General features: G+C 48.9%; 1 protein-coding gene across 1 annotated transcript in view; it reads left to right on the top strand.

The window, feature by feature from the left end:
• Window positions 1-27,816, top strand: part of LAMA5 (laminin subunit alpha 5) — a 91,810-nt gene that overhangs the window by 27,080 nt on the left and 36,914 nt on the right. The window contains 10 exon segments of the mRNA XM_086623119.1: window positions 13,798-13,869; window positions 13,871-13,916; window positions 17,783-17,901; window positions 18,151-18,321; window positions 18,798-18,895; window positions 23,866-23,981; window positions 24,904-25,022; window positions 25,822-25,912; window positions 26,509-26,643; window positions 27,112-27,174. Coding sequence (XP_086479245.1) covers window positions 13,798-13,869; window positions 13,871-13,916; window positions 17,783-17,901; window positions 18,151-18,321; window positions 18,798-18,895; window positions 23,866-23,981; window positions 24,904-25,022; window positions 25,822-25,912; window positions 26,509-26,643; window positions 27,112-27,174 — 1,030 coding nt within the window.

The raw sequence follows: 27,816 nt of genomic DNA, 5'->3' as shown, positions 1-27,816 counted from the left end.
ATGATAATTTGTGGTGTGAGAGGAGAAAAAAATATGGAAAATTTTACTGTGGGCTAGTTGAAATTCAAAGGAGTATAAGCCAGCAGAAGCCCCAAGTGGGAGATGGCATGATTGAAAGAGAAAGAACAGAGCTGGAGAATGGAACTGGAGTATTTCTCAGATGGGAAAGGCAAGAGTAGCCCAACAGGAGGGAAGGTGGTTAAGCCCCAGAGCTGAGGCTTCTCCCAGGTCCCTGTTCTGCAGCTGGGGCGGATGGCTCTCGCACAGCATGTGTGGTGTTTAGGGATGTAAGGAGGCACGTAGGTACCCACGTGAGAATGACATGAACGCTGCCTGTGGACTGAGGCGAGTTAACAAACACTTGCGTTGTAACTGCCATATCTGCAAAGCTTAAATCACCTGTCATGCTCTCTCCTGCCTATTTAACTTTAAAGAGATCTCCATCCTTTTTGTCTCTCTAGTTTTCTGCGGCAGCAGCTCAAAGCTAATCAGAGAGGCAGGATGTGAATGGGCTTTTTGGACATTCTAGACCTTCATTCTCAATGTGGGAAATGCTTTGAAATATCTATTTCACGCACAAAAACTGCAGCATATTTTCCCCTTCAAAACAGTGTTTAATAAGAATTTTTTTAAAACAATTAAAATACCAATAAAAGCAGGAGGGCATAAGCCAAACATTAAGGAGAAAACCCTCGAGGATAAAATGAGTTTGTGAGCAATTTGGTCTTGAACTCTGTGGGAATTGGACTACATTTGTGAAGTCTTCCCGGATATCCCTACATAATTTGGAGCCCTAAAAATAACACAACTTGAATAGCCTGGATGACCTCAAAGCTGCTTTGCAAGAGACTTGCAGTGGAGCCGGAGTAGGTGAACACCCTGCAGCACATCCAGGTTTCAGAAACCCCTGATGAGGCGGTTGAGGGATTGCTAATTGATTGCTGGTCTTCGTTAGCATCAGGCTTTGATGGATAGGGCTCTTGAGTTTGCTTCCGCAATGAGCAAGCGGTGATGGGGGACAGGGGCCTCTTTTGGAAATGTGAAGGGAGTCTAAAGGGTCCGATTAAGTCAGTCCCAGGGAGGGCTGTTTCACAGAGGACCACAGCCCTCACTGCTGGCGGGGAGCCCGCTGCAGTGATTTATTCCTGGGCTCTGCTGTTGCACGAGCCCCAGTGCTGACCCACGGGGCTGAGCAGCTCAGCCGAGGAGATGAAAACGTGTGCAAGAAGGTACGTACAGCGGAGGTCTGGTTGGAGGCAGAGCAGCCAATTTCCTTTCACCACAGACAAACCTTATCTCGGGAGATTACGTTTGTCTCGAATGGAGCCTCTGGTGTCATAACCACACTCTTCCTGGGCGGATGGAGGCTTGCGCAAAAATCCCATAGCAGCAGGCTGGGCTCTGGTCGTGGCCGTGACTCATGAGCCCTGGCCTATGTGGGAGGTGCTGGGACCAGGGAGTTTGGGGCTTTTTGGTTTGTTGTTTTTAATTTTGGGGTGTGTTTTTTTTAACCTGGCAGAGGAGAGGAGCCGCAGGGCTTGTCCTGTTCGTTGCTTTCAAGGTACCTTTCAAGGCATCTTGGTGGTGTCTGCTGCTATGGGTCTGTGCCCCACAGAGACGTGCATCTTGCTGTGCTATCAAGGGAGAGGGCTCCCTGCTGCCTAGGATCCCTCTTGCTGGATTGACAGGCACAGAGATTTCTCCCAGTAGTCATGAATGTGTGTTGTCCGTAGAAAAGGTGTTCTTTGGGACATGGTCTCCTCAACCAGACAGAGAAGGTTGTTTTCCCCAGCTCCTGGGAGACACTTTTCAGTGCACTCTCACAAATACAACTGCAGGAATCAACTGCTAAATAGTGGTTGTCCTAAAATGATTGCACCATGGGTTGCAGATAGGCTGCTTAATTAGTCCATCATACCCAAGAGCAGACCATGTTTTATGGTCCTAGCACAAACCTGCACTCAAGGTGCTGGGGAATTTTGTAGTTATCCCGTCCTCATCAGCCAGGGGAGGTTGCTGTTTCTCATCTCTGCAAGCAAAACCCTGACCTGCCTCTGCAAGTGTACTGGGTAGCCAGATTGCCACAGAGTTTGGACTGGTGTGTATATATATACTTTTTTCTTTTTTTTTTTTTTTAGCTCATTCGTATTGTTCTGTGATGTTAAATGTTCTTTTCAAAGCTGGGGCAGGAAGAGGCTGGAGATAAGGTGACAATAAAAGACTGGAGTAAATGCTGTAAGCAGAGATACTGCACTTCAGAGAATAGGGGTGAACTGGTAGACTGGAAAGTTCAAGGAAATCTAAACTTCTTGCCAGTCAGGACGCTTATTTCCCTCACTAGACTGCTTTGTGCTGCCAGCTTGGCTTGTGATGTACATGAAACAGCTTCTAGTTTAACTCGGACCACCTGTTAGATAAAAGTTCATTATGTTCAGAGCTGTATGACATCGCGTACATTACTTTACTATTTTTTTGTCTTAGTCCATTTAAAAGAATTTGCATTTATACCTGTCCTGAATGACAAGATCTCTCATGTACTCTCCTCAGCTTTTCCTCCCCTGCATTCTTGTCCCACAAATCCATCTTGTGATGTCTGACATCTCTACAAAGAAAAGAAATTAATCAGTCTTGTATTGTGCATTTTGTCCTGATTTTTCCACGCTCCTCACCCCAACTTGTTGGGAACTCAGTGTTATATCATTAGGGATTTGTTGACCCAATGGAGAGTGGTCTCCTACCTGTCTGCATTGCGGAAATTTCTTTCTCTAACTGCTTGAGTTTGGGAGGTGTTGAAGGCAGAGTGATAATGGGGAGATACAATGAGCTATGGGAACCAGTTGCAGTGTCACACTGGCTCCAGGGGCTTTAAGCCACTTTCAAACCAAAATCCTTTCTTGGAGGATCGGGAACATTACATGTCATAGGAGCTTAAGAGAGCTTGGGCTGTCTACCTTCCTGCTTGGTTTGGACCCAAACTGAGGACCAGGCAGACCCTCCTTTCAGACTGTGCCAATTTCTTTGCTTGGCTTGAAATGCCTTCAGGGGTTTCACATTGGTCAATATCCCATCTCTATTGGGGTGTAATTTAACTGCACATGGTGTTCGCTGAGCTTGGAGAGCAGAAGTACAGTGTAGGTGCCACATGCTATGCTACACAGCGATTTACTTCTGCACTCCCAAGCTGATCTTCAGTGGCCCACGCTGTTTCCATACAGAAATTGTGCAAAAATTGGTGGTCATGCTCTGCTGCTGCTGCTGTTTAATTGGGGAGCGGAAGAAATGAAGTGGTATGAAAGGTCAGACCAGATTTCTTAGTGAGGAGCTGTTTGGAGGAAGTTGAGGAATTTTGGCCCAGTGCACAGTGAAATTCCTGCCTGGTTGTGTGGGAGCCCTTGGCCCGGGGGAGGCAGCTCTGCTCGCAAATCCACTGAGGCTTCGTATTGACTTTTATTTATAAGGATGCAAACGCTTTGCATCTTGCAAATTGTATTGTGCCTGCCTGAGCTGGTGGTGGTTTGCAAGAGTGGGAATCTCGGAGGAGCCATGCAGAAGAGCCCCTCTGCTCTCCCCAGCCTCCTCCCAGCAAGGTTCATGGGGAAGGGGCTTGTGGCATGGGCAGAGCCTGGAGGACCCAAGCAGACCAGATGCTCTGAGCTCTGCTGCACTGGACCCTGGGCCTGTGCTTTCTCACAGCTGTGCCCATACGTCTGGGTCTGGAATGTGCCGTGTTTTAATGACTTGCTTTTGTTGTGATTGCTGCCAAAGTCACGGATTCCTTCTATATGTTTTAAAAGCAAACAATCCGTGACTGTGGACACTTTATTCTCTGCATCTCGGCACACATGCAGCTGGGTGAACAGTTAACCAAATTAATTTAGAGCTGTTAAATTATACTCAGACAAGATGAGAAAGATCAGGAGCAACGCTAAGCTCTGACTGCCACACCTCCTGGTGAAATCCTCTCATGGTGACGTTGTCCTTGGCTGGTAGAGGGATGAACAACATGGTCTTTTAATGGGATTCTTTCTCTTCCTTGTGCTCAAGGTCATAGTTTCTACCCTATTAGGCTGCGTGGTGATAAACAGCAGGTACCAGGCAGGGCCGTCGTTACTAGAAGTATTCCAGCTCTTGACCTCAAGCCCATTCTTTGTTTGTCCGGGCAGTGGATGCCCTGGGAGGCCTTACAGACTGTGTCTGCAGCTGCCGAGACTGTTTGGCAGTAGGTAGGGCCTGGGCTCTCCTCCCAGCTGTGCTAGTGCTCACCATGCAGAGGTGGTCAGGCCCTGGGGAAGAAAAGAGGGACAGGTTTTTCTCTAAAGTTGGACCATCTCCCCTCTGCACAGCAAGAAGTAATGGATAGATGGGGGTTTTAGTAGCCATGTGGGGAGAGGTCGTGGCAATGTACTGTGCTATTCTCTCCTTTGTATGTGCATATTGTCTGTTGTTCGAGCCTTCCTTCACAAAGCAACCAGTTGATGTTCTTGATGTATCAGCATAAGATTGTTCACTGAGCAAAGGTGGCGTTGGGGTGAGCTGCTCTTGAGGGAGGTCATCCATGTGGACAGAGCATTGGTGAATGACCCAGGTGGATGCAGAGTGAAGTGGACTTAAAAGGTTTATTTGCAGATCAGTGTCATACTGGAGCTCACTGTGAGACCTTGAGTCCTTCATCCTGGGCGTGGGGACTGGCCATGTCCTTCCAGGTCAGGCATGTGCTCATTGTCTAAAATTTGCCGTGGTAGGGTGGGGTGCTCTGCGATATTCTTTTTTATTATTATTTTTTAGCCTTTTGAAGTCTAACTGGCGTGAAAAACTGAGTCCCATTAGGAAAAGTGAATATCTGAGGCTTGTGGGGCACAAATAAAACTGAATCTGCCCATTGGGTCCTCCATTGCTGTTCTTTGCTTAGGTTACAAATGAGTTTTGGCTTCCAGCTGTTGCATTGATGTAGAAGAAGTGAAGGCTGGTTGTCTATTAATCACCATTTTGAAGTAATAGCTCAAAAAGACTTTATCTCAGAGATCTCATCTTACAGCCTATTGTTTTCATTTATTTGCTACTTCATATAATGCAAAATAGATGTCCCGAATTCTACTTGGTAACAGATTTTGCATGCAAGATGCTGTTATAGAAATGTGCTGAAATTCATAAAGAAAAACTTAAAAGAATAATGTGGTAAAGAGGTAGATTAGGTTTTGCAGAATTACAGGAAAAAAAAAATCTCTCACTATGTGAGAACTGACAGCTCCCTGAAGAGGCTGCTGCTTCTTGCTGTCTTGAAAAACTGCTGTTGGACTAAAACCCTCAAGTCATGTTTTTTCTTAGCAATTTCAGATCTAGGATGCAAGCACACCAGTTAGTATTAGCAAGCAGGAACTCCCCAATTTTTCTATTTATAGAAAAGCACATTTTTCTGTATGTTTTGGGATTGCTAGCGTCTTTGCTGGTATGGTTTTCATTCTGCTAAAATTGGTCACAAATTCCTGTTAGTTCAAGGGAGTAGAATTAAGGCAATGCACCAAGGGACTTGGAAAATCAGTCCCAAGAGCAACGTGATATTTTTTTCTGCTCAAAGCCATCATCGTGTAGGTGGCTGGATTTGTTTAGCCGTCTGGATTTGAGTGGCTTCCAGTGAAATTCCTCTACAATATCAAGTCTTTCCGGGGCATCTGCTCATTGCTCACCTACCTACATGAAGCTGCTTGCAGGCAGTTTGACGACTTCACCTCTGCACATGGGACAGTGCTGCACAAGCACACGTTATTTCACACCTGGGGCTGTCGAAGCCTGCCTGTCTGCTGGCATGCCTTGTGCCTCCAGGAGCCCAGAGACCGATGTTCATTTTCCAGTTTTCTTCCTTGAGACTCTTTCTTCCTTACCCCTCTTTTCAAGTAATGCCACATTTTACTGAGGAAGAACACAGCCCTTTGGAAGACCCTGGTATGAACTGCTACTAATCCTGCTAGCGACTAATTAAGAATTAGATGTTTTCCCAGAACATCCAACTCTCAAAAAACATTCCCAGAAGCTTCCTGGAAGCATTTAATCATCAAAGACAATTGACACCTCAAGGTAAATAGTCTGAGAATCTGACATCCTGAATGTAGTTACTGTGTTGTATCTCTGAAGCATTAGAAAGTTGTAAGAGCATCTTTACAGCCACCACTGTGCTGGGCTTCTGCTGGTCTTTGCAAGAGGATTAAAGCAACTGGGGAGAGTTGCAGTCCTCGTGGTGGGGGCACCTGCTCCTCGGTGTTCTATGGCCTCAGTCAGCTCCTGGGCTGGGCTGGCCTTGCGGGCCAGTGTTTGTCCCCCTTTATGGGATGCCCAAGGTTGTCTGCAGTGCGGTGGCAGGAGAGCCTGCTTAGCCCTTCCCTAAGGGCCTGCTAGTTCAAGTTTGGGCTAAAAGACAAATATTTAAGCCGTCTCTAAGCACACTTCTCCCAGCAACCTAGGAAGTGCAAAGGCCGTCTCAGCCAAGTGCAGGATATCTCCTAATGCACAGTGAAAGCCTGGTGTGGGCGAAGTCCTTATCTGTAAGTGACTGAAGCCTTATCCCGAGGAATTCCAGCCATCCCCTTCTGATCACATTTTGCTCTGCTGTGATGCCTCCAGTTACCTACACCGGCCTCGGGCACGTCTGGCTCCAGTAAGTGACACAGGTGGCTGTTGGGCAAACACAGAAAGGGCTGATTGTGAATTCAGAAGGGACTCCACTTGCTGTACAGGTTGATGTATCAGCATCCCCTGAATGCTGTGTGTGTAGCTGCATGGCACTTGCTGTTTGCAGCTCCAGCTAGGTATGGATTTAACAGAATGCTTCCCAAATGCTCTGTCCTTCCCAGACTCCTCTGTGCCTGTCTCCTCCTTAGAGTCAGCCAGCTGAACCTGTTGCATATCAGGCTCTTGCTGCTGCCCTGTTAGTGACCATTTCTAAAACTTGGCTATCCAAATCTTCGATTCAGCACTGTGCAGACTCACCAAGCCACAAGTGATGGCACTGCTCTGTCCTGGCTTGCGCCAAGCACTGCAGATTCGGTCCCCAAGGGTTTTTGGCAGGAGGTGTGTATGGCAGTGGCTGAGGAGGGACAACTCGCACAGGAAGATGCTGTGAAGATAAAGCAGTGCTGTGTGAGAAATTAGTGAATGAGCCAAATCCTTCTCAGAAGTGGTGTTTAAAGAAAAAGTTCTTTGTGGAAAATGCTATATCAGCTGTTCACCTAAGCCAAGCCGCTTAGAAAGGGAACAGGCGCTGTTTAGAAAATAACATCGTACAACGTTGGGTTGCTGTTAATTAATGACACTGAACAGGTTTCACGCTGGCTGGTAGTTCCAAATCTTTTGGTTCCAGGAGAGCGTTTTCTTTTCTCTCTCAATAAAACTCTTGAGTTTTGAGAAAAAAATTTGAAAACAGGTCGGTGCAAAACTCAGTCTCTTCCCTTTCCCTGAGTCTCAGGGCTCACCTCTTTCCCCAGCCCTGCAGAGATGTTTTGAGTAACTACAGCTTTGCAGCTCTGTTCTCTCCTCCAGTATCTCAGTCTTGGTCTACGTGGGGCTCTGGCTCTCTGGTGCCTGGTGGGCCAGGGGCTGGCTGTCACCTCCTGGAGCAGCTGCCCCCAAGCCTCTGCCATGTCCCAGACTGTGTGGAGGAAGACAAGAGCTAAGCTAGCTACTGGTGCAGGCAGCTCTGGTTTCTCACTGAGAAGCATGGGGCAGCCTGAAGGGTTTCTGAGCATGGGTGTGATGGGGTGCAATGGACTCTGCAGGCGGTGAAAGAGGGTGAGTGGTTGTGTCTAAAACTTGACTATCAAATCTTGAGATGCAAGCATAGGGGACCTTTTAATTCAGAACCCTGTAATCCTGCATGAATAATTTGGAAAAACATCAATTTTAGGAGCGAGGACCTGACACACAGACACACAGGAATGAGGTGGGAGGTGCTGCGACCAAAAGGGAGAAACGAGGGCAAAGCGTACACACCCATCTTTCACACACTTTTTGTGCTTTTTTGTATGGGATTTCTTTGGTCTCAGGAGCTCAAGTATTTTATAAGAAATGACTAGATAAAAAGCCATGCCTGCTTGGAGAGGAAGTACCTTCTTTTACTGCCTAGAAGGGTTGAAATAGTTCTTATGTGATTGGAAAGAAAAGGTAGGCACATACCTCCCAGCAGCTAAATGTGAGAGATTAGTAAAGGATTCTGATGTATGGGTGAGGAAGAAATAAATCTGCTGTAGGACAGCTGAGGATCAGCAGCGGTACCGTGAGGCTGTTAATGAGTAAATCCATTTCTTCAATGAGAATAAATGATTAAAGGCAAAAGATGCAAAAGGGGCAGATCACTGACCTGGAGAAGTTCAAAGCAAGTCAGAAGCTCTCTGGTTTTCCAAGGCTTTTTCACCTTCCACATAGTTGTTTGCGGGGTGCTCAAAGAAGCTTTTGATCGCTTATTAGCTTCTGCCACTGCTGGGAAGAGCAGATGTGGTGCCAGCACTGCCGAGTGTTTCCGAGCCTGACAAGTGCTCACTGTGCCCACGGCAGCTGAACCACCGCTTGCCTGAACGCTGGTGCCTGGGCTGCAGAGGTGACCTGTGCTCCCAGGGAGCTGCTTTTTCTGGGAGTCGTGGACTGATGACCCCATCCAGGCTCTTGCCTCTGCTGTGTCTTCCAGGTGGGCTGCAGTGTTGGACCAAGGCAGTGCCTGGGGGATGGATGTGCTTGGGAGGAAGCAAAAGCATCAGTTGCATTTGAAAGCTCCGGGGGGGGGGGGGGGGGGGGGGGGGGGGGGGCGGAAATTAAAAATTACTTTCTGCAGTGGTTCTGAAATTGTTCATCTGGGTTTTTTTCCACTTTCCCTGCTTCAGTCTAGGTTTTGGGATGTCTGGAGCTGCACTGCAGTGACCCAGACTGGGGTGCAGTATGCCTCAACATGCTGCAGGTGCCCGCTGTGTGTGTGCTGAAGCCCTTTGGGCTGGCCACGGCTCCCAGCCATGCTGTGTGTGTCCAGGAGGCCTCATGTGCCCCTAAAAAGAAGTGGGATTTATAGCCTGTGTGCTGTGCTGTTGAGCCGCACCTGCTCACCTGGTCCATCCAATCCTTCCAGGAAATCCTGAGCAAGAATATGGCAGCGCTGGTAATGCTGTCCACACGCACACTCCACGGTGATATTTAGGAAGGGACGAACTGCTTTGGTTTTGTATGGTGCTCTTTTAATAAGGCAATGCCAAAGGTAATAAATCTGTCCTACAGAAAATTAGGGAGTGATTTACCTTCTAAACTACTCCTGTGCACTCCGGGCTGGGAGTAGAGCTGCACATAGCTCCCGGCCAGCGTAGCCTGCTCGTACCTTTTTGTCAGAGGACCAAAAAAGAGCCTCTCTTGCTGTTTGTCAAAATGTATTTTGATAATATTACAACAATGTGAAGATTTATTTTGCTTATTAAATGTTACTGTATGGCTTTGTGGCACCTTGGAGGAACATCAGTGAAACTTCACCTAAAAAACATGGGATGTAGCTGGGTCCAGCTTGCTGTCTTGTTTCCACATGTGTCTCCCAGAGCTGGAAAACTGAAATCAGTGTCTTGATGGAGGGAAGAGAGGAGAAACACACTAGTTTGCCATTGTATACTGCTTATACAGGAGGATAAACGGGCTGATGCACAGAGAATGTGCTGCTCCAAAAGCAGCTGAGTTTCTCTTGCCTCTCTGAGTCCTGGTTTTACTTTTCAAGTCTTTGCGGTGTCACAGTGGGCAGTAATCAGAATTATAATTTCATGGGATTTTGGTGCTGGCTACAGCTGCCCACCATCCAAGCATGCAAAGGGATGGAGTGGATGGGAGATGGAGGAAGTGGTCCCATCTCCCTGTCCCTCTCCTAGCTCTGGGACTTGCTCCATCCTTCCAGGCACTGGGGCAGCCACAAGTGATTGTTACTAAGGAAACACACTTCAAAACCAGTAACAGCAACATCAGCTAGATATAGGGATGTTACTATTTTCAAAGAAGGTTGGTTGCTAATTAAAATACTCCTGTCAGAATTTCCTGGCTGAAAACTCTTTTCATGAAGTCCCAGGCAATGGTCGGGGGTTGAGTTGTACCTGGCGTCCTTTCAGAGGTGGTGAGAGCAAGGAATCTGCATGCTTGGAGACAAGTGTGTGCACCACATCTAGTGCTTCACCTCCTTCCTCCATGGAGAAGGGAAAAAAAAAAAAAATTGCCTAAGAGGCTGAAAGCATAGAGGTTTTTATTCATCTGACTGATAATAGGAGCTAAATAAAGGCTTTAGAAAAAAACCCGACCATTTCTCTTGCAATATTGGTTGGGCAGAACTGTGCTGGAACTAAACATGGAATGAAAAGGTCTGACTTTTCTGCCAACTCTATTTTAAGAGCTACTGCTCTGTCTTTGTATCTCTCTGAGTTTTCTCAGCATATGCACTTGAAGCAGGCAATCTGCCTTTATTTTTTCCGGCAGGCTACGATGTTCTGCAAGATAAGGATGTTGGATGGAGAGGCAGGGTACTCACTAGATTTGACAAAAATCCCTCTGAATACCAGGATGCGTGTCTTGTTCTAGGGCTGATTCACTGCGGGCACAGGCTCCTGAATGTTTTCTGTGCTCCATGTAGGAATGACCCTGACCCTTATGTGCTGGAGGGGAGTGAGTGTGCAATGTTGGCTGGCTTCTTTGTGTCCCAAAGTCGAGGTCACAACTGGAATAAAGTTGAGCAGCAGTCTGACAGTGCGCAGCAGTGCTAATGATGGGTTTGGGTATGGAGCAGAGGAATCGTGTTTGGCTTTGAGAGCGCGAGCTGGATAGGAATATCCAAACTGGGCTTCGGCTGAGATACTGCAACTGATTCAGCAAGAACCCAGAGGTCCTTGTTCTTCCCTGTGACAAGCTGCAATAAAAGATAAAAGTTTTGGATGGTATAACCCTGGCACTGGCCTTTTCAGAGACCTCTCAGCAAGCACAGACACAGTTCTTCCCAGTGCCCGGCGTGTGTACATGTACAAATCCACATCTCCCATGACTTAAAACGTACTGAAACCAGCTACATCATCTTCTTTCAGCTAGAGAGGGCTCCTACGGGTGATGAGCCTGTGCCCTGCCCAACCCTGCCACTCCCCTGTCCCAGGAGTGCTTACGCCAGGGCTTGCAACCAGCAGCACTAGTTCTTTTTTTGGCTTTTGTTTTCTCTTTATAAAGCACTGAGCCCTAGGCTTGGGTTTGTGTCGAGTTTCAGTGTTTGTGCAAAAACTTGACTCTCACCATGCACTGATTTGGCTGGATCGTAACCCACGCTCTCCAGAGGCGGGGGACTTCTGAGAGCTCGAAGCAGGCAAGGAGTTTGAACTCAAGGAGGTTTAATTAGGAACATTTCTTTTCAGTATGAAACTGGACAGTGAGGATGAGACCTTAGAAACTCCATGGGATCTACTGACTATAAATCCATAGCTGGCTTTGCAAAAAGATAAATGCAGAAGATAGGGATATCCCTCACATTTCTAGTTTTATGTTTGTGATTGCTGTTCGTTCAGAGGAGAGGCTCTGCCAGTGCCTGAGACCAGAAGATGTGCAGGTACGCTGGAGCCACAGTGAATTTTGTCCAGCTAAAGGCTATGCCAGGTTCCAGCAGGAGCACTAATTTGTTCTCTGTAGAATAAAGCTGGAGGAGGATTTACAGCGGAGGGAAGGTGTAACTCCACTGGCTGGTGCTCAGCCTTGTTCTCATGCCAAGAGGCAGATGTTAAGCTGTGAGAACTGGTCCTGCAGACAAAGCAGCTGCCTGAGCTGAAGCCTCTTGGGCTACACTAACAAATAGCAGCTCCGTTGAGAGACTAAGCAGGCAGAAAACACTGCTTCTCCAAAAAAGCTTAGTCTCATATGACTTGACAACATATAGGTTGCAGAGGGGATTGAAGGCAGCATTTAGGTCTGGTTTTCCTCAGTTTTTAGCAACTTGGGAAGGATGTCTGTTTTGCCCTTGATTGGGCTTGCCAGTCTTTTGGCAGCAGGGAACTGTTAGGTGACCATTTTGATTTCTTCATCCTGGGTAGCATGTGTCCTTAGCAGCGCAAACCCTGAGAGTGGTGACAAATCTCACCCTCCTGCCCACTCACAGCTGGAGACTGGCCTCTGACCTGCGGTGCTGCAGCATCACGCAGATTTTCCACATGGATCTAGTTCGCTCCTCCCCAGGTGTCTCTCTTGAGCCCCCTTAGCCTGTACCCAGGCATAAGTTCAGGTGCCACCAGCCTGCGGTGGGAACCGGAGCATTCCCTGATAAGTGGAGGAGAAGCTGTCCTGGAGCCAGAGGAGTGTCCGGCAGGAGTCTGAGGAGGGTTTGTCTCCACCTGCTGAGGTGGAGACTGAGCCGGTGCCAATCTGCAGGGCTGCACCCATCCTCTTGCTCCATACCTGCACAACAGCACTCAGACCCCCTTGTCCATCTGAATGGACCATAGCAAGACGCGTACTTTATGGATGACTTGGTAGGTTTAAATACTTCTTCCTTGTCTCTTCTTTTAAAAAGTCTCCTGTTGGTTGTCAGGGCTATTTTGAAGGCACGTTGTTATTAATACTTGCCCTCTGGCTCAACGATGTGTGTGGCTGGGGCAGGGCTGAGGTGCAGGCTGCTGTTCTGACCCTCCCACACTGGTTATGGCTGGGGTGAGTGGGCTGAGATGAGCACAGAGCCGTCCTTTTCCTCCCCTTCTAGGAGCGTCCCTCTGGGTACCTGTTAGTCTTTGGGGGATGTATGCTTGTACAGCACCAACTTTGTATGAGGAGGGACTCCTGAGCTATAAATCTCTGCTTTTTAAGCACTGAACTCCCTTTTGGGTTGTTTTTGACATTAGGAATTTTCTCTGATAAGAGAACTTTATTTGCCTTAAATATCACTTTGTGACAGGTTGATGGAGTGGGGATTCTTGGAGCGAGCCTGTGCCAGCCGGGGAAGGGAAATTCTGCTGGGGCTTTTGTTTCTCTCTAGTACTGACATTTTAGCTCTGAGTACGTTTATTTTATTCTTGGCAAGGGTGTGTGTGCACGCGTCGGCGTCCAGACAAATGGGAGCAGCCCAGCCTTAGAGCTGTGCTGAAGCCAAGTGGGTCTCCTGCTCTTCCCTCCCTGTGCCACCTGGGAAAGAGTTGCTGTGCTGGGGCTTTTCTGCAACCAACTTAAAAACATAAGTGGGTGAAGCAGGACTGCCATGTAGAGAGCCTTTGGAAAAAAAAAAAAACAAAAAAGGATTTTGTGATATCGTGTGCAAGGTGCAGTTGGCTGTTCCCAGACTGGCATGTGTATAACAGTCTGGGGTGTCACCTGTTACCCTAAGGACAGCCCAAAAGCCAGGTCCCCCAGAACAGCTTCGTAACACTTAGCAGCTTTTCATTATCACCCTGCAGAGCTTGGTGGTGGGGGCCAACCTTTGCCTTGCTGAGCCAGGATGAGGTTCCCTCGGAAGGGTTTGGGCAAGGCAGTGGCACTGGTTTGTAGGGCCGCCTGCTCACAAAGAGTTTAAGTCTAAGGTGTCCCAGTACAACCTCCCGAGTAGGGCTGTAGCCACAAAGTCTGTGTTTTGTTTGCGTTGGGCTGGTGGGAGCTGAGCTCCCTAATCTGGCTCTCTCCAGCAGCCGTGCTGTATCACGATCCTTTTAGATACGGAGGATTTTACTCCCCAGGCTGCTTGTGAGCAGCAGGATCTGCAGAGCGTTTGGCTTGGATCCCACTAAGCTCTCCCTGGTTTTCATGATGCCTCAAGCAGCCAACTAACTCTGTGTTCCTTTCTTTCAGCTCTTCCATGTGGCATACGTCCTGATCAAATTCGCCAATTCCCCTCGTCCTGACCTCTGGGTGCTGGAGCGGATCGACTGACTTTGGCCTCACCTACGAGCCCTGGCAGTATTTTGCCTGTGAGTATGGCAGTGTTACAAGAGAGCTGCAGCCTGGTGCCAGGTAGTGAGGCCACAGTAAAGATGGCTCTTTGTGCAAGTACTGGGCTGGTTTGGAGTTGTTTCTGTGTCATCTCTGCGATGCACTATGTGTCCTCTGTTTCTTCTGTCCAATAAGGCTGCAAAAGTTGAAGCTCCTCAGGGCAGGAGAACTTTTTTTGCTCTCAGGAGCTAAATGTATTTTTTTAAGTATTGTCTTTGGTGCCCACCCAAATCTTTGTGAATGCCAAATTTGGCACCAGTGTCAGGGGTTGGGCATTGCTGGTCTAAGTCTGGAACATGAGTTTTCCTGTCATCTCCTCCCTGCCCTCCTCTGTCCATCTGCCCTGTACCATATCCAGACTGGTGTATTTCAGCTCCTCCAAAGGCAGACCAGCAGCTTGCTTCCAAGTGGCTGCTGTAACAGGAAAATGTGGATGCAAAAAGCAGGCCCCTTTACCAGTTACCGGAGATCGGATACAGCTTGTGCAGGGCAAGGAGCTGCTGTCCTGCTGCTATGCAAGGTGTGATCAGATACAACCAGCTGGAAATGGCGGCTGCAAAGATCCAGTCTGTGTGTCTGGAATCTTTTTTATCCCAATTCTTGAATTAAAACCTTGAGAAACAGCAAGTCCTACAGGTCTCTTCTCCCGAAGGGTCTACGGGGTAGCTGAATGCTGAGGAACTTGTTAATCACCAACCCTTCCCAGAAGCAACAGCAGTAATGGGAGAAGATGGGAGTTAAGATCTGCAGCTAGAGCTTAAAACCTGCTGAGGAAGAACCTGGGAGCACTCAGAGGCTTTGCCCTGGGCTGCCCCTAAAGGCTTATATTTCTGGCTGACCTGCCAGCCCGTGCTTTAGGTTTTCTGGCTTTTTCTTGTGCAGGAAAGAACTGCAGCCTTTTTACCTGCTGTGTTGCCTTAGTGTGGTAGCTCCTCTCCAGCACAGATGTTTTCTCCTCTGCTGTGTGCTGGTGGGGAATTACTGCTGTCAAATTGCCCGATTTGCTTTTTTTCCATCTTTTCTGAGAATTTCCCTTCCAGCTCTGAAGCCTCTCTTGGGGCCCGTTACAGTCATGCTATTTGCATGGTCTGGGGCTGAGCGGGGAGCTCTTGCCCCCATTGCTTGTTCCTGTGATCAGTGGCAATGCTGTCACGTCTGAGGTCCTCTTCCCTCCCGCAGCATCAGGCCCTGTTACCACCCTCCTCGAGACGTGACATGCAGTAACACAGCCCAGTGGAAAATTCCCACGGAAATAAAGAGGTGGCTGCTCCAAAACCTGCCAGATTTGCTAGCACAAGAAGTCCTTTGCGGAGATTTATTTTTGGCATGGGGAATTCTGTAGGTGGTCTAATAAAAACACTGGTCAGTTCAGTAAGAGGGTTAAAAGCAGCTGACAGAAAAGTTAAGTGTTCTCCAGAGACTCCAGCAAGCCTTGCCATGGGTGACACCATCCCCGCTGGCTCGGCACTGCCCCTCGAGCCCCACTTGTCGTGGGATCTGTTCCGTTCCCCAGGCTGCCCTGTGCCCCCCAGCCAGGCTGCTGAAGTGCTTTTGGGCTTAGCTCTGCGGGAGGAGGGAAAAAATGACTGTCGTGGAAAGCATCTGTCGGTGCAGCTGATGGTCTCTCTCGGGGAGGGGGCCTGGAGGGACCGTGGCAATGTGAATTCTCCGTGCGTTGCGGTGGGGAGGCACTGTGCTTGCCTCGGCCACCAAAGGAGAAGCAGGAGCACTGGGCAGAGATTTTTGATGGTGTTTATCCACGTGAAGGGTTCCCCACACAGCGTTTCAAATGGGGACAGGACGTGAAAGATGCCCAGTCCCAGCTCTCCGTGCAGACCCACAGAGCCCTGCCTGCCCCAGCTCAGCCTGTGGTGCAGGATTAGTCCGTTTTGTCTTGCTTTGCTGGGCAGTGCCACTGTGGAGGGGAAGGCAGCCACGGCGCAGAGCAAGGCTCTGCCCTTTTCTCTGCTGAGGGTAGGCTCCACAGTCTGCTGTTTCCGTAAAACATTGCTGTGGTTTAAGGCTGATGGGTCACTGTTTTAGCTCAGAGTGTCCGGCTTCTGGCTCACACGGCTGTGTAGATGTGCAATAACCGGAGGAGTTCTTTGGTTTTCCTGAGTAGCTGCTCTTGCTGAGCATCCTGTCTCCATGCCCGGCCGTGGCAGTGCTCTGGAAATCAATCATCTTGAGCCAGTGGTGACAGGCTCCTCACTGGGGCTTCACAATAAATTGCCTTTAAAAAAGCACCTGGTGAAGCAAAGCTCAGCAGCCAGAGACCTGATGTTAAATGTTTCCACACCATCTTCCTGTGGATGCAACTGAGCTCCTACTGCTGCCAAAACAGTGTTTCGTGGAGCGAGGCCACGTTGCTGTAGTTGAGGTGTGGGCGGGTGCAAGCCAGAGGTGAAGGCAGGGGTGGCAAGAAGTTCTTTGTACTCCCCTCTTCCTGTTCCTTCTGCCTGGCTTTGCTTACCAGTGCAGCACATGGAGCGAGAGGTGTGCCTTCTGGAGGTGCATTGCAACAGATTTTGGAGGATTATTCCCGTCAATTATGTTAACGTTTCCCCATCAGCTCCCTGTGTGAGCTGAGCAGCGCTGGCAGAAGCAGCAGGTTGTGTTGGCTGCCTTTTCTTCCTCCTTCTTCCCGTGGCAGCACCCTCAGGAGCACTGCAGCAACGTGTGCTTCGGAACGCACTGCCGAGAGCTCCTGGCGCAGGTGACACGGGAGTGAGAGGGAGCAGCAGCCTTTGTCCCAGGCTCTTCCCCGGGAGAACAACCTCAGAGAGTGGCCTGAGAGTGGCATTGCTTAGATTTTTGCATGAGTAGGTGTGACTGCTCACCACTCTGCTCAATCAGATCCTGAACTGCCCCAGCATGTTCACTGTGTGGTATAGTTGGCTCTGCTGGCACAGGGATATCGGACATCCTGGGGATGAGGGTGCTGGACTTGCAGGAACAGCTGTGCAAGGAAGCCAGGACATTCCTACAGCTGCAAGGAAAGTCCTGGCATGCAGTGTCCCCAAAGTAGGTTGTAGGGCCAGCAGTGTGACTGCCTGGTGGTGCCTGTGTCCCCTGGCTTTAGCCAGCCTTGCATTGCCCCTTAGTGGCAGGAGCCCTCGATGGCTGACTCAAGGGGTCGTTCTGGGCAGCTTTGGCACTTCTGTCTTGTAGCGTTGGTTTAACAACGGTTGCAGACTTCAGAGTAAGGTGGGAGAAGGAGATATCCTGCAGGCAGTCACTCTGCCTCTCCCAAACATTGCAGGTCTCCTCCCCTGCCTGGTGGGAGATGTCGCAGTGGTGGCTGTGGCTTGTGGTTGCTCCTGTTGTGTGGCTTTGTGCTGGCTGGCTCTTTGGGACTTATGCAAGAAGTTAAGGATGCACATGAATGTGATGGTACAAGCTCCTACATCAGGAGCAGAGCTCTAGCAGCAAACAGCCCTTCCTCAGTTGAGCGGGAGCAGTGTAGTAAATCCAGTGCCAGCAAGGCAACAAATTCAGACCAGAGTTAGAGCTCGAGCTGGTCAAACTGTGAGCTTAGTGCCAAAATTAAGGGGTGGGTTTCTCTGCAGGTGGTCTCAGTAGGTGCAATGGCCATTCTTACTCTTCTCATTTACTGCAGTGAGGTGATTTGGGGGATTTTCTGACCGTGCCTGTTACTCTGATAGTGACTCCCTTCCTTAGTGGAGTACGTGTGTGTTAGCAATGGCAGAGTTAATGATACACAGCAATCTGTACGTAGTAAATGCGTAACAAATCTCTCCTGTTGGTTAGTGTGGGAAAATCAATACAGGGCTCTGAATTGTTCCTTTTTCTCTTACTGCTCTCGTCTCTGGTTGATGAACAGCTTCCAAGAGGGACTGCATTGAGAAGTTTGGACTGCAAACTGTGGATCGTATCACCAAGGATGACCATGCCATCTGCACTACTGAATACTCCCGGATTGTGCCTTTAGAAAATGGGGAGGTGAGCAGTTGCACGTTTTCGTCCCCTGGATCTTCCAGAGTTTCTCAGTGACCGTGGGTACTCTTATTAATTGGTTCCCTCTTGACTTCGGAATGCCACTTAAGCTACTCAGTTAAATCGAATGAGGCTGGCAGGGAACTGATTAGTTGTCTTGAAGGGAGGTAAAGATTGGATTTGGCTGAGGGAGGGATTAATTTCCTCCTGTCTCAGAGGATCACGCAGATTTGTTTTCCCTCCTTGCATTCACAGATTGTTGTCTCTCTGGTAAATGGGCGCCCAGGAGCCATGAATTTCTCCTACTCTCCTCTCCTGCGAAATTTCACAAAAGCCACCAACATCAGACTGCGCTTCCTGCAGACAAACACTCTGCTTGGGCACCTCATGGGCAAAGCTTTAAGGGACCCTACAGTGACAAGGAGGGTAAGGCAGGCCTTGATACCGCTTGCTAATGAGGTGCAGGTGTTTGAGAGTTGTGCATGCCACCTCTGGGGAAAAGACATCCCTGGATGTTGCCCATGGGGACCTTCTCTCTCTGTACTTGTGCTCCCCGAGCTGAAGGCATCTGCAGTGGATACCACTGCTGCCGCAGCTGGAGCTGGGGGCTGCTGGGGAAGAACTGTGCTTAGCACCAACAGTGTGAAACTGGAAAACATCCTTTTGATGTCACATGTGACTTTCTGGCTGTGCTGGGAGAACCCAACTTGTTGCTGATGGGCTCTATTGGCAGTGGGTCTTACCATAGGCAGATGTTGCAGCCTACAAGGTCCAGCTTGTCACTCTAAGGAAAATATTTCAACACATCATTTTACTGGATGAACTCCAGCTGAATCCTGAGTAGGGCAGTTATAAAGCTTATTCGGAAAGATATTAATGCCAGCTTTTCTTGTGCTCTCCAGTATTACTACAGCATCAAAGATATCAGCATTGGAGGGCGCTGTGTCTGCCACGGCCATGCAGACGTCTGTGATGCCAAAGACCCTAGTGACCCTTACAGGTACATTTTTCAATGTCTCAGTTCTGTGCAAAAACGTTTGAATTGTGCTAAGAATGAAAGATACCGTGTGAGTTGTGTTCTGTCCTGAGCTCGTAATTGAGCCTGCACTGTTGTTTGTGGCTCAGGACAGAAACTGGTGCAGCCAAAGTAGCAAAAATTAAACGTTTTGTCAGGCTATTTTTCATCCAGATCAGCTCCCTGGTCTGATTTCCCTGCCCACAGCTTTGCCATCCCCATGGGAGCGGGGCGCTGGAATGGGAAGGGTAGGTGTGCAAAGCCGACACTGTTGTTGAACATGGAGGTTTCTCTTCAAAGCCCAGGGCTGGTTTCTGAACTTTTTCAGAGAAGTCTCTTGCTTCCCACATGGCTTCTTAAGAATTGGGACAGTCCTCATAAACAGATGGTCTCCCAAGAAACCGGAGACTCTACTGCCCATTTCTGCTTATAAGAACTGTATGTTGGTTATGTACATAGCTAAACAGCTACTCTTTGCAGAAGAAGAGCTTGCAAAGCAGTTACACTTTGGCTCATGGGACCCTTCCCATCCGCCTTGGCAACTTGAAATGCCAAAGAGCTGCTTCAGACCATGAAAGTGTTGCTTCTTAGCCATCTGTTTGCAGTCTGAATGTTGCCTTTATGAAAGGGACGGGTAGATTCAGCTGGACGAGGGAAGCTTATATTTCTTTCTCATCAGGATCATGTAGAGCTTTTGGATCTTCTAAAATAAAATTCCAGTGAGTCTCAGCCAAGGTTAAAGCTGCTAAGTATTAAAACAAAGATGTACTGGTAAGCAAGTCTGCCTTAGTGTGCCAAACTCTCTGACAAGGGAAGTTCATAAATATTTGAATGCACAGTTCCGTGTTTTTGTTTTAGGCTTTGGTGTTGCTTGATGCACAGGACACTCATGTACAGGGGGAAAAGGGCTTCATGGTGCAAAGTGGTTCTTTAACATAGAAACGCTGTGACGTTTCTTGGATATATTAATGACTTGGGTCTCTCCAGGAAGGGAGGGAAAATTCAGGGAGGAGAGATGTGTTGGGATCCTTGTTCAGTGCCACTTCTGACAACTGTCTCTGTCTACCAGAATTCCCCTTCTCCACTCTCATTTGGATGTATTTGGCATCTTCTCTCTTGGCCCCAAACTGTGCTCTAATGTTGCAGCACATGTTCACAAGCAGCTGTTGCATTTCACCCAGAGCAGATTGTGCTTGCTGGGAGGAGAAAACATTTCCTACTTGGGTGCTTCGTACAGTCAGCACTTAACATCTGTAAAGCCTTTTGGGATGCGTCAGGACAAAGATGCTGGATAACCAGAAGAACTTCTCATGGCATTGCTGTACCCTCTTAGCAAGCCAAGGAGCACAGAGAAGTCAGCAGAAATGTGATACTTTCAATTGAGAAAATGCGTCATCAGTAAAACGCTGCCATTCTCCAAGGCTCCAGCAACAGCTGTGTCCAGCCTTCCTGCTGAAGCGGGCACTGCTGGGCAGTTGTCCCATTTCTCCTGCCCTGATGTAACACAGAGCCAGCACAATGATACCTGCCATAAACACTGCGTGATGAGGCATCGCAGAGGCAGCTTGGGGCTTGGACACACTATTCCTTCGTGTCATGGGCCCCAGATGTCAGGAACATGTCATTCCTTTGGAAATCTGTGCAATCTGTCTGAGTAGAAGGTGCCGTGTGTTCCTCTGCACATGTCCTGCCTCTTCAGATGGTGATGTGCAACAGCAGGGCAAGGAAGTGCAAATAGAGGGAGACAAGGAATATGAATTGGCCTGGCCCTATTAAAAATCCCAGTTATGTCTCAGCCTGTCTGGGAGGTCTCTGCTTCTCATTTTAGCTTCTCTCTTCTGCACATGCCTGTGTTTTTTGTGCCTGTTGCCCAGAAAGGCAGGATGAGCACTTTGATAGAGGTGAGGTGAGCTTGAAATCTTGGCAAAGACTTTAGGACGTGATGGAGCATGTTCGTGAACTGACTTCCTGGCCATAAATGATAATGTTTATCCAGCTTTGGAAAGCTTCTCTGAAGTGCCAAGTTACGGAGGCTGCACATCCAGCCGTGTTAAGTTGGCAGCGTGTCTGGTCCCCGTGTGAGTGTGTGTGTGCAAGGGCCTGCAGTGTGTGGGCAGATGCAGCCTCCTCAAGGGTCCTTTGCACTTTTCACAACTGTCTCTCTTTGCCCCAAGACCAAATGGGCTGAATTCAGCAGAGGGAAGAAAAGTTCTCCTGGTTAAAGGTGAACACTGGCAGGATCAGGCACAAACCTTTCTCCTGGCAAACCCTGTGAGCAGTGAGATAAGCATCAGTGAGGACCTGGCACATTGCAGAGGGAGAGCCCAGACAGGATTCATGTGTTAACATGTGGCTGCAGTTGATGTGAGCTCAGGAGGACCCTGCAAGTGCTCTGCATCTGTCTGATAAGAGCAGCTGTTTCCGTGGGTTCACTGTCCCATCACAGATACCACAAGCAAGAGAGGAGACAGCCACAGAGTCCAGCTGCTGCTTCGGTGCCTGATGCTGAAGATAACCAGCAAGATGTTATTTAAAGACAACAGCAGCCTGGCTGGTCGGAAGGCAGAGCTGCAGGAGGAGGTCAGGGACGCTTTCCTGCTGCTGGATCCTGAACACTAGCTTGCCCTTTCCTATTTGGGAAGGGAAAGCACCATGTGTGCTGGTAGATTTGTGCCGTCTGCAAGTCCCTTTTGCAGGTGATTTTTCCCTCTGAACAGTCAGAAGCAGTTAGAGGAAGGGGCTGTTTTTTTCTTTATTGTGCTACTCAAATGTCCAGGCCAAATCCAGATGTTGTAGCACTTGTGTGCCGCGCTCAGCTCTGACACAGCTGCTCACTGGAAACTGCTTATAGTCTCCGTTACTGAGCATCAATTCCAGTGGGAAGACTATGGTTTTATTTTTTTTACAGCAGGACGACCAGGAAATATGTGCTATGTGAACACAACCACTCCCACTTCTTCCTTGTATATATTCAATCAATGAAACATGTAAATATTGTAGCTTATACACGTTTGTCCATAATTCATTAGCAGCACAGACCAGGCACAAGGTGCAGTAAAGCCGCTGTGATGGATGAGCTCTCTGAGAGGTTGTGGCTAACTCTGGACAGCAGAGACTAAATAAACAGCTGCTCTTCCATCTGAAACGTTCATCTTTCTTTCCTCATTGAGTGCCATCTTTTTGCGTTCTGGGAACTGAACCAGTGCTTTTCAAACATTAAAGAGATGGGTTATGTGGCTGGAGCCACGTCCTCCAGCCGGGTAGATTAACACTGCTCAGCAGGTTTATAAATTCCCTGGCTTAGTGACCATCTTTCTCCACACATATGTATATGCATGTTAATCTTGATCTACAGCTGCTGCCCTGGAAAAAAAAAAAACCCATTAAATTTGTTTCCTTGGAAGTGCTGGGTGGTAGTCAGCCAGGTGAGAGGTCTGCGGGTTGTTTCATTACAGAGGTATGGCCAAGGTTTGACTCTCATTGCATCTCCCTTCTGGGTCTACAAAACATGGGGTGAATGTTTCAGGTCCCATTTCTGCCACTTAGGCTCCAACCAGGCTCTCAGGGGCTTGGTTTTGTGCCTGGAGTCTGCCAGCCACAGCCCAGCTGGCGAGTGTGGGCGGGTGGGGACGGGGCATCACGGGCGCTCAAAGAGCTGAGTACGGCTGGGCGTTTCGTGGTGTCTGCAAGGGGACGACTGCGAGCAGGGCCGGGACCTCCTGCCTCTACACCCATCTGGCCGAAGCAAACATGCTGCGTGTGGATCCTGTCTGCATTTCCCTGAACTTTCAGATCATCCCATATTTCATTAAAATGAGTTCACTTGTCCCATGCTGCTGCCTCTGTCTGGCTATTCACTGTACATGTGCTTGCAGGTCCCACATCTTAAAAATACATGTAAGTGGAAACCATGACACTGGGCTCGCTGCATCCGTGGAAGAGTGTGTCTGCACCCCTGAATTTGAGCCAGAATGACTGTTCCATTTGTTTCTAATGTTTTAAAAAATGACATTTAGTTTTAAACACTGCTTTTGAAGGGAAATGCATTGGAGGAGGGGAGAGATGGGAGTGGCAGACCGGCCCTGAGGGGAAATGAGTAATTGCATAGATAAAAGCTAGAACATGCTGTATTATCCATAAGTCTAATACAACAGAAAGCGTTTGTGTTGGATGGGAATCGCCTTCTGCTAAGTGGAAGTTTTGGAGATGATGTCACTGATGTTAATGAATCACCGTTGCGGTTGAGCAGGGACGAGATCCGTAGGTCGACTGTCGAGATTTCTTGCCTGGCGCCTCCGGAGCTGCATGTTTACCCAGCACAGCCCTGCCTGTGCCGGCTGAGAAAAGCAGGAGGTGTATTTCACAGCGAGCAGGGGGCCAGCATCTGCTAAAAGCCTTAATTCAAATTTCATGCCTTCCTCTTTGCAAGCACAGGTATACCTGGAGGAACAGATGGGACCTGTGTGGCCTCATCCTTCTCTGGCTCTGGGCTATCATTTATTCCTTCCACCCTGCCTCTGCACAGTGGTGGGGACATCTTTGTGTCCCTGCACCATGCAGCTTCCTCTCAAACTATTTACTTCAGCTCGGGTTTCTACTGCTGGCACCTCCAACCATTTCACGCTTTACTGTCTGTAGAGCTGGCCAGGCAGTGGCACACTGATTTTTCTCTAGTCCTTTTCTGCCTGTGAAGAAAAGAGGAGTAATGATGGAGAAGAAGAAGGGAGAGAATGGCACTGGAAGAGCAAAGTTTGGTGTTTGACTCAGAAAAAAATAATAATCAGCAATTCAAAAGTAGAAGCCTCTTTTCCAGAATATTTGGGTTAACAATCATCACTTGTTTGTGTATCTGACTAGTGACAGTTGTGCACAGCAGGGTTATGTGGCAGCTCCCTGTCCCACACGTCCCCGTTGGCACGACAGGCTTGGCTGTACCTCCTTCCTCTCCCTTGCAGGCTGCAGTGTGACTGCCAGCACAACACCTGCGGCGGGTCCTGCGATCGCTGCTGCCCTGGCTTCAACCAGTTCCCGTGGAAGCCTGCCACAGCGGACAGCGCAAACGAATGCCAGCGTAAGTTGGAGTCGGGTTTTTACTTCCTTTTCCAGCTGTTTGCAAAGCACAGATTGACTGCATTTCTCCAGCCCCTTGACGTTGTAGTGTAGAGAAGCCATTCACCCAAATGGTTGGTTTATGATGTGTGGCACTGGGTGAAATGGAGATATCTGGCCCTGCAGAGAGGACATTTTGCACAGTGGTTAACGATGCTCAGTCAAGGCTCACACAGGGAGGCCCACCAGGTCTGTACGGGACTTTGATTCTGCTTGTGTTCCGGTTCCTCCTCCGCATCCAAGGGTTTGTGCAGGCAAGTCTCGTTGCTCAATTCTGTCTCCAAGATGAATTACGTTTGGATGTGTTTACATACAGGACATCTTTATTTATGTAGAGAAGCTTTTGGTAAATGCCGACAGTGGAATTTATGCTGCAGTGGGATTGCAGAGCATGGAGCATAGCTACATCCCACCTTCTCTTATAGACGCAGGACAGCAAAGGACAGTTGGGTCTGTGAGTTTATAAAGAGCACCGTCACCGTGTGCTGAACTTTACAGCTCACCTCCATCCCGGATGGGATAAAAGAGGCGAGAACATTGCGCTCTAAACCAGGCTACTTGAGGCCCCAAAGTTGAGTAATTTCTCTTTCTCGTCTCTGCATGCCTGCACATATTTTACCACTGATTTTGTGCCTGCTGCGTTTTTTTTGGTTGCAGAGTAGACTTTGTGAGAGAGTTTCTGCTTCTTTGCTTTTGAACTGGAAGATTTCTGGGAGCTTGGGTAGTCATGTGATCCCCCAGATGCATTCGAGCATCTTTCGTCATTGAAATGTAACCCATCCAGTGTCAAACCCACAAGGAAGGGTTCATATCTTGAGATCCAACTGGTGACCAAAGGACCTCTGTGGAGTTGCACCATAGCTAACACCTCTTTGTATTTTCAGCTTGCAATTGTAACGGCCATGCCTATGACTGCTACTATGACCCAGAGGTGGATCGCCACAAAGCCAGCAAAAGTCACGAAGACAAGTTTGAAGGGGGAGGTGTTTGCATTGACTGTCAGGTAGGCCTGAAGGGCTGCCCTGGAAAAGGCTGTTGCAGATTCCTGGAGTTCAGCCTTGCTGGCAGCTCAGCCAACCCCATCACACACCTTCTGTTATCTTAATCAGGTCTCTTCCTGGAAATTTAGTCTCTTTGCTGTAGATTAAAAGAGTGTGCCCTAGTAATTAAAAGAGCACTTGGGTTCCTAGCTGTCTCCTGGGAAGTACTGTTACTTTCTGATGCTTCAGGGTTAGGTCTGCTGAGGCACTGTGCGTTGGGAGGGATAGGTTGGTGCTCGGCACATTGGAAAGTCCCTGCTAGTTTGCGGTGTTCAGGTGCTGCTATCTCTCTGGGTCTCTCTCTGACCATCAAAATGCCAATCTCCTTAGCCTCTGAACTTCCCAATGAAAATGGGAAAGTAGCTTTTCTGCTCCCAAGGTGACTGTGAGCTGGTTAATTCGTGCAGTGGCATGAAACTGGAGTGACTTGTAGCTGTACTTTCTCGCTGGGAGGAAACAGATTGCTCCTGTCCTTATAGCACAAAGCGGTCAGGACATTTTACCGTCCGAAGCAAGTGAAATGGGCTTGAGGTCAGATATGAACCTGAAACTCAGACTGGGCTTGTGGGAGGATACAGAGTTTGCAGGAAATGCTTTGTTTTCAAATCAGTGTATGTGGAATGTTGAGCAGATTTAGGTCTTCTGTGTGCTGACAGTTCTGAGTTGCTCCCTCTGAACCCTGCAGCTTTTAGTATATCTGGCAGATGAGTATGAATCCTGCAGGCAGAGGAACTGATGCCCCTCTACCCCGCTGTCTTTCAGCATCACACCACTGGCATTAACTGCGAGAGGTGCATCCCAGGATACTACCGGTCCCCTGACCACCCGATCGACTCTCCATACATCTGCTATCGTGAGTGTGATTTCCTCTGCAGGCTGTAGATGTCTGCTTGGATTTGAAAATGCTGGCGAAGGTGGTCTGAAGGATTGGGCTGGAAGATTTTTCTGGTGTAGGGAGTCCAGCACCATAAGAGATGCAGCTATGTGGGCAGTTCCTGCTGCAGCTGGCATTGCCCATGGAAATGTATGTGTGCATGCAGCCGTCTGTACATGAAGACAGTATATGTGTCTGCAGCAACCATGAAATCAGAAGTGGTGGCATGTTCTAAGGCTGGAATGAGCTAAAAATGTGTTGTTACCCCTGCTGTTGCCTGCAGGGCAATCCAGTTTTAGCTGTCATCTCTGTGCCCTTTCAGCTGGCACTTGCAGACCGTTGCTCTCCATGCCCTAAGACAGGGATTTCTAGGCAGCAGTCGGTTACATCCGTCTTGCTGAAGCCAGACCCCTTTTGAAGAGGCAAAATCGCACTTTCTATTTTTGGAGAGAATTTACAGCAGATAGTGGGGTCTCTTATAGAGGCTCTGTGTTGTAGTGATGCTTCTGTGGTGCTCACGGCTGGCCAAGGGTCTCCGTTAATGACAACCACTGCTGGCTTGGCCCTCTCTGCAGGCTGTAACTGTGAGTCTGACTTCACCGATGGCACCTGCGAGGACCTCACTGGCCGCTGCTACTGCAAGCCCAATTACACCGGGGAGCACTGCGATGCCTGTGCTGAGGGATACCTCAACTTCCCCCACTGCTACCGTAAGTAGGGGTTGCAGGGTTGTGGGGTGGCCAAGTCTGGGACTTCACAGACCCAGCGGGTGCAGGAAGGGCCAACAGCTCCAGCCGAGGTTGCTCTCCAGGTGCCTTTTTGCTGTGCCACGTGGCACTCCTGTCCCAGGAGGAGTTCCTGCAGGTGGGAACAAGCCTGCATTTGGCTTTGGTGGAAGCTGGTCCAGAGCTGAGCTGGGCTGAACCTGGCATTCTGGAGTCCACGAGAGCTTCCCGTTTGACTGGAGTCTCATCTCTCACTTTCTGTGAAAGACATCTTTCCAGAGCCCAGGTTGAAAATGGTTGTAATGGATCTTTAGTAGGATATCTGCACTTTGTTCCAAGTTCCACGTTTTCATTCAGCCCGTTCAGCTTTGAGACTACTCAACCCATTGATATCTCAACAGGATTTGTTTGAGCGCGTGTGATGACCTGTGCAATGTCTCTTTCTCTGCATAGCCATTCCAGCTTTCGCCCACAACGATACTGGAGAACAAGTGCTCCCTGCGGGACAGATAATAAGTAAGTAGTGCAATTTTCCTTGCTGCTTTGGCAATCGCTATGCTAGTATTGCAGTTATATCTCACCACCCAGTGCAAGATCAGGTCTTCAGCTTACTGGGCACATATGTTGTATGGAACAGCCCTGACACAAAGTAGTTCTGAGAGAGGAGGCAGCGAAGGGATCATCTCCTCCCTTGTGCTTTTTTTTCATCTCCTTTCCCACCGAGTCCTCCCCTGTCTCATGCTCCATAGTGCGCTCCAGATAACCTTTTCCTTCCTTCTGATATTTTAAACTCCCTATCTTCCAGACAGGTTTTTCTTTCCTGAGCTGGAATTTCTCACATCCCTTCTCATTTCCCCACCTCCCCCTGGCTCTGATTCTTGGATGGTTTTTGCCCTTCCCTTCCCAGCACCCCACACCACTGCTGTAGGTGAAAGTAGGGCTGGCCAAGGGCCTCAGTGTTGCTGGCCCGGAGCACCCGCCTGCCCTGGCAGTGGGAAGCTCTCAGATGCAGCTGAGCATGGAGTGACCAGACAGAAACCCCAAACCCCATCTTGGTTAGCTGAAAGCTTTAGCTATTCCCACACAGCTCTTGGGCAGTGCTGCACAAAATCAGCCCCGTCTGGGCTTGTGCAAGCAGGGTTTGTCTGCCCTGTGTGT

The sequence above is a fragment of the Tauraco erythrolophus genome, chromosome 18 (genome assembly GCF_009769465.1).
Source record: "Tauraco erythrolophus isolate bTauEry1 chromosome 18, bTauEry1.pri, whole genome shotgun sequence".
Taxonomy (NCBI): domain Eukaryota; kingdom Metazoa; phylum Chordata; class Aves; order Musophagiformes; family Musophagidae; genus Tauraco; species Tauraco erythrolophus.
This window is presented reverse-complemented; position numbering and strand designations above follow the sequence as displayed.